The sequence below is a fragment of the Heptranchias perlo genome, chromosome 30 (genome assembly GCF_035084215.1).
Source record: "Heptranchias perlo isolate sHepPer1 chromosome 30, sHepPer1.hap1, whole genome shotgun sequence".
In the NCBI taxonomy this organism is placed as follows: domain Eukaryota; kingdom Metazoa; phylum Chordata; class Chondrichthyes; order Hexanchiformes; family Hexanchidae; genus Heptranchias; species Heptranchias perlo.
Genome location: NC_090354.1, coordinates 5,232,064 through 5,245,864, shown reverse-complemented (window position 1 = coordinate 5,245,864; position 13,801 = coordinate 5,232,064). Strand labels below are relative to the sequence as shown.

At 45.6% G+C, this 13,801-nt stretch overlaps 1 protein-coding gene across 7 annotated transcripts in view; it reads left to right on the top strand.

The window, feature by feature from the left end:
• Positions 1-13,801, top strand: part of srcin1a (SRC kinase signaling inhibitor 1a) — a 338,217-nt gene that overhangs the window by 71,175 nt on the left and 253,241 nt on the right. For all 7 annotated transcript variants that reach the window (XR_010957996.1, XM_067968775.1, XM_067968774.1 and 4 more), the window contains exon 3: positions 6,917-7,200. Coding sequence is in view for 6 of the 7 variants with exons in the window: in XM_067968775.1 (XP_067824876.1) it covers positions 6,917-7,200 (284 nt within the window). In the remaining variant the exon portion in view is untranslated. The remainder of the gene's footprint in view (positions 1-6,916; positions 7,201-13,801) is intronic.

The following is a 13,801-nucleotide window of genomic DNA, read 5'->3' as shown; positions in this document are numbered from 1 at the left end:
TTGCCTCCCAAATGTTACAGGGTTGCCAACTCTGGTTGAGTGTATTCCTGGAGGTTTCATCACATGACCTCCCGCCTCCAACCGTCCCGCCTCCACGCTCCTGCCATTGGTCCATCTTTCAGGCGCACCGCCATCCCACAGCCAGTGAACAGACTCTTTGTTCCCCCAATTCGATTAATCTTGACTACTAGTCAAACGATCTTTTGTTTTGCTCCATCTCCAATATTTTTACAAATAATCAATGAAAATGTTCAAAGAAAATGGAAAAAAAAACACTCTTTTAAATACCCTCTATGATTTTTCTCCCTGGGTGTTGCTCGCAGCAGAGCCCTGGAGATTAATCGTCAATCCCTGGAGACTCCAGGACAATCCTGGAGGGTTGGCAACCCCACTGACTTATTCGGTGGCAGGAGCAAGCACTACTGTTGCCGTACTTCAAATCAGTCCCTGGTCGACTGTACCTCCAGCCAGAGTGGGGGAGATTCCGCCCTATGTACCGTGTGGTTGGGGAGGGGGTGTGGGGGGAGGGAAAGGCGAGAGGGGGATAGTCCAGTCGGTATGTTTTACTAACTCAGACCTAAGGTGGTGGTCATTTTTGGCTTCTCTCCCTGGCTCCGTGCTGAATTAGCTAATCTCATTGAATAGGGACTGGTACTAGGTCTATATCGACTGATCTTGGGGGCAAATTGTTTTGTTGCCTCATTGGTGAATAATCTATAAATTAGTACACCAACATGTGTAATTGTCGACCAGTTTAAGCAGATGAATAGCAAAATTGATTAAACTTCAAATGTGGGCTGCAAGGTGGCATGAAGACAAAGAGCTTGGACTTTCCTGATTTAAGGTAGTGTTGTGAAATTGCATGTGTATCCAGCAGAGGGAGCCTTGTCCTGGAGGTAATTCTATCATTCATTTGGTGAGCTCCTGGCTGGAATGTACAGGACCAGAAATGGCCACTGGAGTCCAAAAGGATCAGTCGATTACAACATGGCGGCTCAGTAAAGGCAAAGACGCAAAGGAATTGATTTCTCTTCAATATTATTCAGGCCCAATTCCAGAACACCCAACAATTACCAGCTGCTACCCCCCAGGATCCCCATAATGCGAGGGGAGAAGAAAGGAACTGACTACATCTGTGGTCTTGCCCCACCTAAGCCCCGTGCAACGGCCGTCAACACCTCGGTAACTGGTGTACTCATTCTCACACTCCTTCTGCACTGGGATTGCCAACTCTGGTTGGACATATGCCTGGAGGTGTCATCACATGACCGCCTGCCTCTGACCGCCTGCCTCCAACTTCCCCGCCCCTACACTCCCGCCATTGGTCGCTCAACAGGTCCATTCTCGCGTCGTCCAGCCTTCCCACGGTCAATTGGAAAGCGAATAGACTCTTGGTTACCCGATTGGATGATTCTTGACTCAGTCAAACAGCCTTTTTTTCTCCATGTCCGATATTTTTAGAACTAATGAACAAAAATGTTCAAAGAGATTATTTTTAAAAACACAATTTGTTATTGCTCCTCTGATTTTTCTCCTGGGTTGCTTACAGGGGAGTGTCCTGACGATTAGAGTTTATTTTCCGGAGACTCCAGGGCAATCTTGGAGGGTTCTGCCCCCTCCACCCATTCTTTCAGCAACTGTTTCACCCCCCCCCCCAATCCTCTGAAACTCCTTCCCAGAGTCCCTCTGCCTCACCACATCCCATTCCCCCACGTATCCTGTTTTCAAAAGGCTCCTTGAACATGCTTTGGTTCCCCCCCTGTCACCTTTCTTGACTGCTCGGCATCCATCTTGCTGTAAAACCCTCTGAGATTGTGCTCTCTCCATTGTGTGTTGGGGGTGGGGGTTAGTGCTACAGAACTCCAAGTTGTTCTACAGACCTTGGTCAATCCTTCATCACTCACGGATAATAATCTTGCTCTTCACTTGTTTAAGATAAATCAATAGTCTACTGGTCAGCATTCGATTATTCTCTCCAACGCTCACAGTAAGGCCTGTTTGGTGTGTCAGCTCTTTCTGGCTGCTGACGTGAAGCTCTGTGTCCTTGGCCCCTTGCTCATTCTGTATCTCTTTACCCCCCTCCCTGCTAACCGCTGTTATCTTCATGCCAAATCGCTCTCGGGTGAAGAGTGTAATCTCCTGGAAGCACATAATGCTCTGTAAAATACCGCTATTTTAATCAAAATAAATACGTTATAGGACTGAGCAAACCGTAAGGATAGCTGAGGGAAACCATGGTCTGGATTTGTGTAATGGACTCGCATTAACCAAAAGACTATCAGCATCTGAAAGGAGAGGCTGATATTTCATGGAGATGCCCTTCGTTCAGATCTGAGGAAGTGTCTCTATCCTCTCTTTTCTCTTTTTAGATGCAATTTATTTTCAGAAATTTTTGTTTTAGATGCTATTTTCAGCCTGCTTCTTCTTATCCAGTTGTAATGAACAGACAAACGCCACGCAGATCTTTGTAAGGAACATGCTTTATCTCGGCCTTAGGAGTGGAGCTGGGGTAAAACACGATTGGGTTTTCCGTTGGGATCGTGAATTATCCAGTTCACAGCAAATCATTTACAGCTGGGGAAAAATGGTGTGAATGGCATAGCTCTGGCCTCTAATAACACATTCTGGATGCAATGAGGGAGGTGTGAGAATTATAGAGCAGAGCTTGGTGAGTTTGGAGCTGGTTTAATATTAAAGTGGGAGTGGATGTAGTAAGGGTGGGAGAGAGAAGTGTGCCAGTAAATGGTGTTAATTGTATTCAGGTGGTGAGTATCAGTTGGGGACTCTCTCGTATCCTTTTTATAGGGAAGCTTATCTAGGGTGTGGTGTGTGTGTGTAAGGGCTTGGAGACAAAACTAAAGGCCAGGCTCTAGTGTTCTATCCTTCACCACATGGCTATCCAATTTTAACAAACGGCACTACACGAGACTTGTGAGTGAGTCTGCCAGAGCGATGCTCTATATTTAGTCAGCAATTCACAACCACAATTATATATAATTTAAAAAAAAACCTGATTTAGCTTACGGTGAAATATCAGCAAGAAATGAATGTTGGATAGTAAGATATCACAAGTTGATGTTGGAAGCACCTCATTTGGCATCGGGGTTTATTTCTGGGGGTTCGAGGGTCCCCTGCTGCAGGGTAGCAGAACGTAGCTCCTAGAAGCGAGAAGTTGCAACCCCCTAGTCTGGTGAGGTCTTTGCTTCCTACCGACCCAGAAGAATGTGGGTAAAGTATTCATTGGTTGGAGAAAGTGCTCTTCACTCTCTGCCCAAGACTGGAGACTTTCCACAGCCTGGACATTCTCCCTGAGAGGGGGGTTGGTGGGGACAATACTGCAATCGATCAATCAGTCCACTGACCAGTCAAACCAGAACGACCTAACGAGTCCCATGGCAACGCCCCTATAGAGAGAGGAGCAGGTTTGATAGCAGACAGAAGATGGGCGTCCACCACTGCCCTTGCTCCCAACCCAACGAGATTCTGTGGTCAAGAAAGAAAGAAGGAACTTAGAACATAAGAACATAAGAAATTGGAGCAGGAGTAGGCCAATCGGCCCCTCGAGCCTGCTCCGCCATTCAATAAGATCATGGCTGATCTGATCCCAACCACAAATCTAAAGAACACAAGAAGTCGGAGCAGGACCCGCCACATAGCCCCTGGGCCCTCTCCGCCACCCACAGGGCATTGACCGATCCGAACTCAGCTTCATGTCCAATTTCCTGCCCGCTCCCCATAACCCCTAATTCCCTTTACTTCTAGGAAACTGTCTATTTCTGTTTTAAATTTATCTAATGATGTAGCTTCCACAGCTTCCTGGGGCAGCAAATTCCACAGACCCACTACCCTCTGAGTGAAGAAGTTTCTCCTCATCTCAGTTTTGAAAGAGTGGCCCCTTATTCTAAGATTATGCCCCCTAGTTCTAGTTTCACCCATCTTTGGGAACATCCTTACTGCATCCACCCGATCAAGACCCTTCACAATCTTATATGTTTCAATAAGATCGCCTCTCATTCTTCTGAACTCCAATGAGTAGAGTCCCAATCTACTCAACCTCTCCTCATATGTCCGCCCCCTCATCCCTGGGATTAACCGAGTGAACCTTCTTTGTACTGCCTCGAGAGCAAGTATGTCTTTTCTTAAGTATGGAGACCAAAACTGTATGCAGTATTCCAGGTGCGGTCTCACCAATACCTTATATAACTGCAGCAATACCTCCTTGTTTTTATATTCTATCCCCCTAGCAATAAAAGCCAACATTCCGTTGGCTTTCTTGATCACCTGCTGCACCTGCATACCAACTTTTTGATTTTCTTGCACTAGGACCCCCAGATCCCTTTGTACTGCAGTACTTTCCAGTCTCTCGCCATTAAGAAAATAACTTGCTCTCTGATTTTTCCTGCCAAAGTGCATAACCTCACATTTTCCAATATTATATTGCATCTGCCAAATCTCCGCCCACTCACCCAGCCTGTCTATATCCCCTTGCAGGTTTTTTATGTCCTCCTCACTCTCTACTTTCCCTCCCATCTTTGTATCATCTGCAAATTTTGATATGTTGCACTCGGTCCCCTCCTCCAAATCGTTAATATAGATTGTAAAGAGTTGGGGACCCAGCACCGACCCCTGTGGAACACCACTGGTTACTGGTTGCCAGTCCGAAAATGAACCATTTATCCCAACTCTCTGCTTCCTGTTCGATAACCAATCCTCCACCCATGCCAGAATATTACCCCCAATCCCGTGATTTTTTATCTTAAGTAATAATCTTTTATGTGGCACCTTGTCGAATGCCTTCTGGAAGTCTAAATACACTACGTCCACTGGTTCCCCTTTATCCACCCTATACGTTATATCCTCGAAGAACTCAAGCAAATTTGTCAGACATGACTTCCCCTTCATAAAGCCATGCTGACTTTGTCCTATTAAATTATGCTTATCTAAATGTTCCGTTACTGTCTCCTTAATAATAGACTCCAAAATTTTACCCACCACAGATGTTAAGCTAACTGGCCTATAATTTCCAGCCTTCTGCCTACTACCCTTTTTAAATAACGGTGTTACATTAGCAGTTTTCCAATCTGCTGGGACCTCTCCTGAGTCCAGGGAATTTTGGAAAACTATCACCAAAGCATCCACAATCCCTACTGCCACTTCCCTCAAGACCCTAGGATGGAAGCCATCAGGTCCAGGGGATTTATCCGCCTTGAGTCCCATTATTTTACTGAGTACCATCTCCTGAGTGATTTTAATCGTATTTAGCTCCTCCCCCCCGATATAGTATAATCGTATATAGCGCCTTTTCCAACCTCAGGACGTCCCAAAGTGCTTTACAGCCAATGAGGTACTTCTGAAGTGTAGTCACTGTTGTAATGTAGGAAATGCGGCAGCCAATCTGCGCACAGCAAGATCCCACAAACAGCAATGTGACAATGACCAGATAATCTGGTTTTGGGGTTGAGGGATAAATATTGGTCAAGGCACCAGGGAGAACGCTCCTGCTCTTCTACAATATAGTGCCATGGGATCTTTTATGTCCACCTGAGAGGACAGATGGGGCCTTGGTTTAACGTCTCATCTGAAAGACGGCAACTGCAACAGTGCAGGGCTCCCTCAGTACTGCACTGAGAGGGTCAGCCTGGATTATGTGCTCAAGTCTCTGGAGTGGGACTGTGAACCCACAACTTTCTGACTTAGAGGCGACACCTTCATAAGGTAGGGTTGTCCCCCCCCACCTCTCCCCTCCTCCCCACACGCACCCTGCCCAGGTAAGCCACTGCTAGAACAGGTTGTCATTCTGAAGCATATAACGATACTGTAGCAAGGAGGGGAAGAAGCGTATTATCAGTGTAAGCTCCTGTAAGTGCCGTGTGAGCAAAATATACAACTGTACTGACATGTCAATGTGTAACCTTTCCATGCACATTGTTCACAGCATGGGTATGCTGGTGTTGGATCCACTGACACTAAGACTAAGGTACACACAGAAATGTAAAGACTTTAGAAAGAGTAAAATGTGGGGTAGTGCTGTATTGGCTGGTTTACAAACTACACTTGTTTAAAGCAAAAAAAAAATCAATTTAAGTTGGGTGTGCAGCCTGTAAGGAGTTCATATTTTTTTCCCTGAGTTGGGGCTGAAATTTGGGGTACAGCTTATGTGTGTTAATACAGTATTTGGGGGTTGAGTGAAAATTCTGGTTGATAAAGAAAGGCTTGCATTTATGTAGCACCTTTCACAACCTCAGGATGTCCCAAAGCATTTTACAGCCAATGAACTACTTTTGAAGTGTAGTCACTGTTGGAATCATAGAATCATGCAGCACAGAAGGAGGCCATTTGGCCCATTGTGCCTGTGCCAGCTCCTTGAAAGAACCATCCAATTAGTCCCACTCCCTTGCTCTTTCCCCATAGCCCTACAAATTTTTCCTTTTTAAACTTAAATGTTTAAGTTACTTTTTAATTTACTATTGAATCTGTTTCCACCACCCTTTCAGGCAGTGCATTCCAGATCACAACAACTCACTGAGTAAAAACATTTCTCCTCATCTCCCCGTTGGCTTTTTTGCCAATTTTCTTAAATCTGTATCCTCTGGTTATCACCCCTCCTGCCACTGGAAACAGAGTCAATAAGGAGAAACTATCAAAACCCCTTAATTTTGAACACCTCTATCAAATCTCCCCTTAACCTTCTCTGCTCTAAGGAGAACAACCCCAACTTCTCCAGTCTCTCCACATAACTGAAGTCCCCTCATCCCTGGTACCAGTCTAGTAAATCTCCTCTGCACCCTCTCCAAGGCCTTGACATCCTTCCTGAAGTGCGGTGCCCAGAATTGGACGCAATACTCCAGCTGAGGCCCAACCAGTGGTTTATGATGATGTGAACGTTGTTAACACAAGCCCTCTTGTCCCTCTCTAGACTTGGACAAGTCCAGCTCGCACATGATCTCAGCAGACGATGCAGAATACCCCAGGGAGTACAGGACCCTGGGGAATGGAACTCGACGTTTCTCCAACGTGGGCCTCGTTCACACCTCTGAGAGGCGCCACACGGTGATAGCGGCCCAAAGCTTGGAGGCGCTCACCGGGATGCAGAAGTCGGACATGGAAAGGAAAAGGGAAGCCTTTCTCGATCACCTGAAGCACAAGTATCCTCACCATGCCACAGCAATCCGAGGACAGCAAGAACGACTTAGAGAACAGGTACAACAAGAATATTTACTTCCCGTCGCATCACAATCCCATTGACTTGTGTTGACTAGGGGACCGGAAGCGCTCGGTACCGCCAAGTTGCTAAATGAATCTTGTAACTTAAAAGCAGTCTGTTTTGTTTCAAAACATTTTCAGAATGGAGACTGGGTGGCCCCAGAGAGTGAACACACTGTCCCCTCATCTGGGACCTGCGTTTAAACACAACCCAAACAAATGGGGTAAAGCCTTCTCTCTCTGGTACTTAGTCCTAAGTGAAACGAGGGTGAACCCAGTTTGTTTTGGCTATGACTTCATAGCACGATAATGCTAATAACTGGGTCCTAAATCCTCCCTCATTAGAGGCCACTGGGATGACTGGTGTGGCAAAGCTGGTGAAATAATGGATGCTCTTCTGAAGTGCCCAATAAGATATATTGTCGGGACACAGTTGAGGGAGTATCTAATCCCTGTCGTACCTGACCTGAGAGTGCTTGTTACTGATGCTGGGTGTACCAAAGTCCCTAAACTTCATTAATAAAAAAATTCTCAAACCATCCAACAGCAGCCTACATTTAAATAGCACCTTTTACAGTAGAAAACGATCCCAAAGTGTTTCACAGAGATTTGATCAGGCAAAAATGACTGGCAAAGGAGACATTAGAAGGGGTGACCAGAAGTTTGGTCAAAGAGACGGGTTTTTAGGAAAAAATTGGTTTAGGGAGGGAATTCCTAGATGGCTGAAGGCTTGGCTGCCAATGATGGAGCGAAGGGAGGGGGGATGCGCAAGAGGCCAGAGTCGGAGGAAGGGAGGGTTCTGGGGAGGTTGTAGGCCTGGAGGAAGTTACGGAGATAGGAACAGGCAAGGCATTGAAGGAATTTGAGGTCGAGAGCTCATCTCAGAGTCATATAGGATGCCGAGGTTGCAAACAGTCTAGTTTAGCCTGAGATGGTGTCTGGAGAGGGGTTGGAATGGATGACAAGGGAACGGAATTTGTGGTGAGGGTCGAAGACAATGGCTTTTGACTTCCAAATGTTTAACTGGAGGAAATTGTGGTTCTTTGAAGACTGGATGTTGTAGAAGCAGTTTGACAACACAGAGACAGTGGAAGGGTCAAGAGAGGTGGCGGTGAGGTAGAGCTGGTGGTTGTCAGTATACTTGTGGAAGCTGACCCCATGTGTTTGTAAGATATCACCAAGGGGCAGCATGTAGATGAGGAAGAGGAGGAGGCCATGGATAGATCCTTGGGGGACTCCAGAGGTAATGGTGCAAGGGGATGGGAAGAGAGGCCATTGCTGGAGATGCTCTGGCTATGATTGGATAGGTAAGAGTGGAACTAGACAAGGGCAGTCCCACTGGACTGGACAATGGAGGAGGATGGTGTGGTCAACTGCTGCAGACAGGTGGAGAAGGATGAGGAGGGATGGTTTACCACAGTCACAGAGGATGTCATTTGTGACTTTGATTAGGGCTGTTTCAGTGCAGTGGCAGGGCCGGAAACCTGATTGGACGGGTTTAAACGTGGAGTTGAGGGAAAGATGGGCATGTTGTTACATGTTCATGGACTGGAGAGGAAAGGAAGGTTGGAGATGGGATGGTAATTTGGAACAACAGAGGGGTCAAGGGTGGGTTTTTTGAGGAGGAGGGTGATAATGACAATTTTGAAAAGGACCTGAGGAGACGGAACCATTTACAATGTGGACCAATTTGAGGGCCAGGAAGGGAAATTTGGGAGGTCAGCAGATTAGTGGGAATGCGATCAAGGGAGCAGCTTAAAAAATCTTCAGTTCCACCCTGTGTGTCGATATGTTACAGTTAATGGCACCATGCTAGAATTCTGATCATATCTGGAAGCTCATTTTACAAATGTAGGATTTTATACACTGATTTAATCTTGTAGCATCAGCTGGTTTCCTACTTTATCTAATCTATGTAACAAAATGGTGATCAACTTAAGCATTGGTGTCCTACAGTATTCCAGGGCTATTTAATCAGCCAATCAAAGCTCATTGTTGACATCAGGTGATTGATTGAGTCATCCCCACAATAACCACTGAAGTGGGAGTACTTGTGTGAATGACACTTAGTGATGCAACAGATTTCCAGAACGAAATTCTCATCTATGTTTTCAAATCCTTCCACGGCCTCGCCCCTCCCTATCTCTGTAACCTCCTCCAGCCTTACAACCCTCCGAGATCTCCGCGCTCCTCCAATTCTGGCCTCTTGAGCATCCCTGAGTTAAATCGCTCCACCATTGGCAGCCGTGCCATCAGCTGACTAGGGCCTAAACCTCTCCGCCTCTCTACCTCTCTCTCCTCCTTTAAGACGCTTCTTAAAACCTACCTCTTCGACCAAGCTTTTGGTCACCTGGCCTAATATATCCTTATGCGGTTTGGTGTCAAATTTTGTTTGATAATCGCTCCTGTGAAGCGCATTGGAACGTTTTTCCACATTAAAGGCGCTATATAAATGCAAGTTGTTGTTGTAGGAAGGCCGTTTTACTGCAGCCTGTTCCGAAGACACTGAAGCACAGGAATAAAATGAGAGACCATTTTGCTAGGAATGTTATAGCCATTCCCTTCCTTGAGGGTGTCATTAGCAACTAAACTGGAGCAACAAGTCAATAGTGTGTCTCTCCAAGCCAGTAATGGTTTTAAGACCCTCTAAATAATACAGTCGGAGGTGCCTCTTTCGGATGAGATGTTAAACCGAGTCCCCACCTGCCCTCTTGGGTGGATGTAAAAGATGCCATGACAGTATTTCGAAGAAGAGCAGGGGAGTTCTCCCCGGTGTCCTGGCCAATATCCATCCCTCAACCAACATCACCAAAAATAGGATATCAAGTCATTATCACGTTGCTGTTTGTGGGATCTTGCTGTGCGCAAATTGGCTGCCACATTTCCTACAACAGTGACTACATTTCAAAAGCACTTTGGCTGCAAAGCGCTTTGGCATGTCCTGAAGTCACGAGAGGAGTTATCTAAATGCAAGTTCTTTCTTCGAAATGCTGCCACTTTTATTTGCCTGACACTGTGATTGGCAGCAGAGGCGAATTAGACATTTTCTGTCGGGTGACTACTAACATTTATACCGTGGTGAAAATATCAATACACAGCTTGACATCTCATTTGCCAGTAAAAGCTAAGCAATAACTAACGTATTCATGTGTAATTTTAAAAAAAATACATTTTTTTTAAAACTGAAGTTGTCTCCAATGACGGTCAGTTGGTTATTTCTCTGCCTCGCCTGACACCGAGTTATACTGACCAGGCCCAAGGTTCAATCCCTGGTCTTTGAGTTAGCTGATTTCAGCAGGGTGGAGGCAGGAGTGCTACAATTAGGCTCTCACCCTAACCCTGGAAGAAGAGGAGAAAAAAAAAATCAGCCAGGGTTCACGTTCTTCATTACTATCCAGTGAACTCTAGTAGAAATTCTATGTATGTGGATATTAGGTGAGGATAGAATTGTACTCGCCTCTGATACACCACTTGATCCTCTGATACTGCATACAGTTTTGGTCTCCATACTTAAGAAAAGACATACTTGCTCTCGAGGCAGTACAAAGAAGGTTCACTCGGTTAATCCCGGGGATGAGGGGGCGGACATATGAGGAGAGGTTGAGTAGATTGGGACTCTACTCATTGGAGTTCAGAAGAATGAGAGGCGATCTTATTGAAACATATAAGATTGTGAAGGGGCTTGATCGGGTGGATGCGGTAAGGATGTTCCCAAGGATGGGTGAAACTAGAACTAGGGGGCATAATCTTAGAATAAGGGGCTGCTCTTTCAAAACTGAGATGAGGAGAAACTTCTTCACTCAGAGGGTAGTAGGTCTGTGGAATTTGCTGCCCCAGGAAGCTGTGGAAGCTACATCATTAAATAAATTTAAAACGGAAATCGACAGTTTCCTAGAAGTAAAGGGAATTAGGGGTTACGGGGAGCGGGCAGGAAATTGGACATGAATTTAGATTTGAGGTTAGGATCAGATCAGCCATGATCTTATTGAATGGCGGAGCAGGCTCGAGGGGCCAATTGGCCTACTCCTGCTCCTATTTCTTATGTTCTTATGTTCTTACACCACCTTCTCGAGGGCAATTAGGGATGGGCAATAAATGCCGGCCTTGCCAGCGACGTCCACATCCCGTGAACGAATTTTAAAAAAAACTTGCTCAAACAGCTCATGTAGACAGTGGCCACTCGGACAAGGTACTGAAGTGGTCAAAGAATCAAAAGGAGATTTGGGCAGAATCATTTATGGACATGATATGAGTTAAAAGGAAGAACTTGCATTTATATCATGCCTTTCACAAACTCAGGACGACCCAAAGCGCTTTGCAGTGTAGTCACTGTTGTAATGTAGGAAACGCAGAAGCAAATCTGCACACAGCAAGGTCCCACAAACAGCAATGAGATAAATGACTAGATCATCTGTTTTAGGGTGTTGATTGAGGGATAAATATTGGCCTGGACACCAGGGAGAACTCTCCTGCTGCTGTTCAAATAGTGCCATGGGATCTTTTACATCCACCTGAGAGGGCAGATGGAGCCAAGGTTTAACGTCACCATCCGAAAGACGGCACCTCCAACATTGCAGCACTCCCTCAGTACTGCATTGGAGCATTAGCTTAGATTTTATGCTCAAGTCCACAGAATGGGACTTGCACCCACAACCTTCTGCCTGAGAGGTCAGACTGCTGCCCACTGAGCCACAGCTGACACCTTTACTAGGGATGGCCATTGAAACAAATAGTATAATTGGGCTCAGGAGACAACTAGAACCTCTGGATGAAGAGGAGATTGAGGGTTATGGTGAGAAGGGGAAGATCAGACCCATCATTAAAGGGCAGATGTTGGGACAGCCGACCTTATCCTGTCCTACAATTTTCTGCTTCAAAAAGGACGTAGACATGTGCTTCAAGAGCCCCATCTCAGGGCTCACGTGACATTCAAATATTGATGACGCCTTCCACTCTGTTTGATATTTGAGCTCCTTGTAATGTCAGCACCTTGTAACATGATTCACAGTATTGATAGTCTCACATTTCCTTGTGAGAAATGCCGGTATATCTGACTCCAAAAATAAAAGTGAGACCTCACTTGACATCATCTGTCATCTGTGCAGCACATGTGTGGTCCCCAGAACTCATGTGATTGATAAAGGATATAAAGGTGGCAGGACAAGTTGAGAAGGCTGTGAAAAAAGCATATGGGATCCTTGGCTTTATAAATAGAGGCATAGAGTACAAAAACAAGGAAGTTATGGTAAATCTTTATAAGTTACTGGTTAGATTTCAGTTGGAGTATTGTGTCCAAAATGGGCACCACACTTTGGGAAGGATGTCAAGGCTTTGGAGAAGGCGCAGAGGAGATTGACCAGATTGGTACCAGGGAGGAGGGGACTTCTGTAGTCTTTCCATGTGACTGAAGTTGGGGTTGTTGTCTTTAGAAATAAGAAAGTTAAAGGGAGATTCAATAGAGGTGTTCAAACTTATGAGGGGTTTTGATAGAGTAGAAAGAGAGAAACTGTTTCGACTGGCAGGATGATTGGTAACCAGTGGACACAGATTTAAGATAATTGGCAAAAAATGCAAGGGGGAGACGAGGAGAAATTATTTTACACAGTGAGTTGTTGTGATCTGGAATGCGCTGCCTGAAGGCATGGTGGAAGCAGATTCAATAGTAACTTTCAAAAGGGAATTGGATACATACTTAAAAAGAAAAAAAATTGCAGGGCAATGGGGAAAGAACAGGGGAGTGGGAATAATTGGATAGCTCTTTCAAAGAGCTGGCACAGAATGGCCTCCTCCTGTGCTCTATGATATCTCTGAATAACTGCTGAGCGGGAGATGTAATCTGTGAGCATATAGTCTCAGAACTTGCAAACAGCAGGAGAGTTTCCACTAATGCAGGGTAGTGGCGATACCTTCTGCTGACGTGGTCTCAGGCGGGGTTTGGGGCGTCATTCGAAGGGTGCAGTTAGCAGCAGCCCTGACTGGTTCTCCCGAATGCTGCATTGGAACAGAAAAAGCAGGGGAGGAGAGGAGAAAACCATGTGCACTCGAAGATCCTCGAGCAATTTTAAAAACAAATCCATAATCTGGCATTCTTTAATGGTACACAATGCATTGGAATGCTTGTCCTATATAGGTATAGAAACAATTCAGCATGTTCCTGAAACAGGACATGGAATGATTGGTATTGGAGACACATTGGTGCAGTAGGGAGTGGCCTTCTGAGGTTATGACTCCTGTCGAGGGTTGTGGGTGGGGGGATGGTTTCCTCTGCTCGCTGTATGTTAGTGATATTCTGAACACACTGGGAAAGTTTCTACAAGAACAAAGCGACAATTTCGCTAGAAATGATCAGACCGAATCTTCCTGCTATGATTATCGGGGATCGGGCAGGAACTGGAATCTGATTGAATGGCGGAGCAGGCTCGACGGGCCGTATGGCCTACTCCTGCTCCTATTTCTTATGTTCTTATGATTATGATGTTGCTAATAGGGAGTGACCAGAGCAAATCTATTCCCCATGCCCCCCACCCGACCACCAGACCACCACCATTGTTGGGACAGTGAAGAGGGAGCTTTCCTTGGCATTAAACCCTTGTTTTAA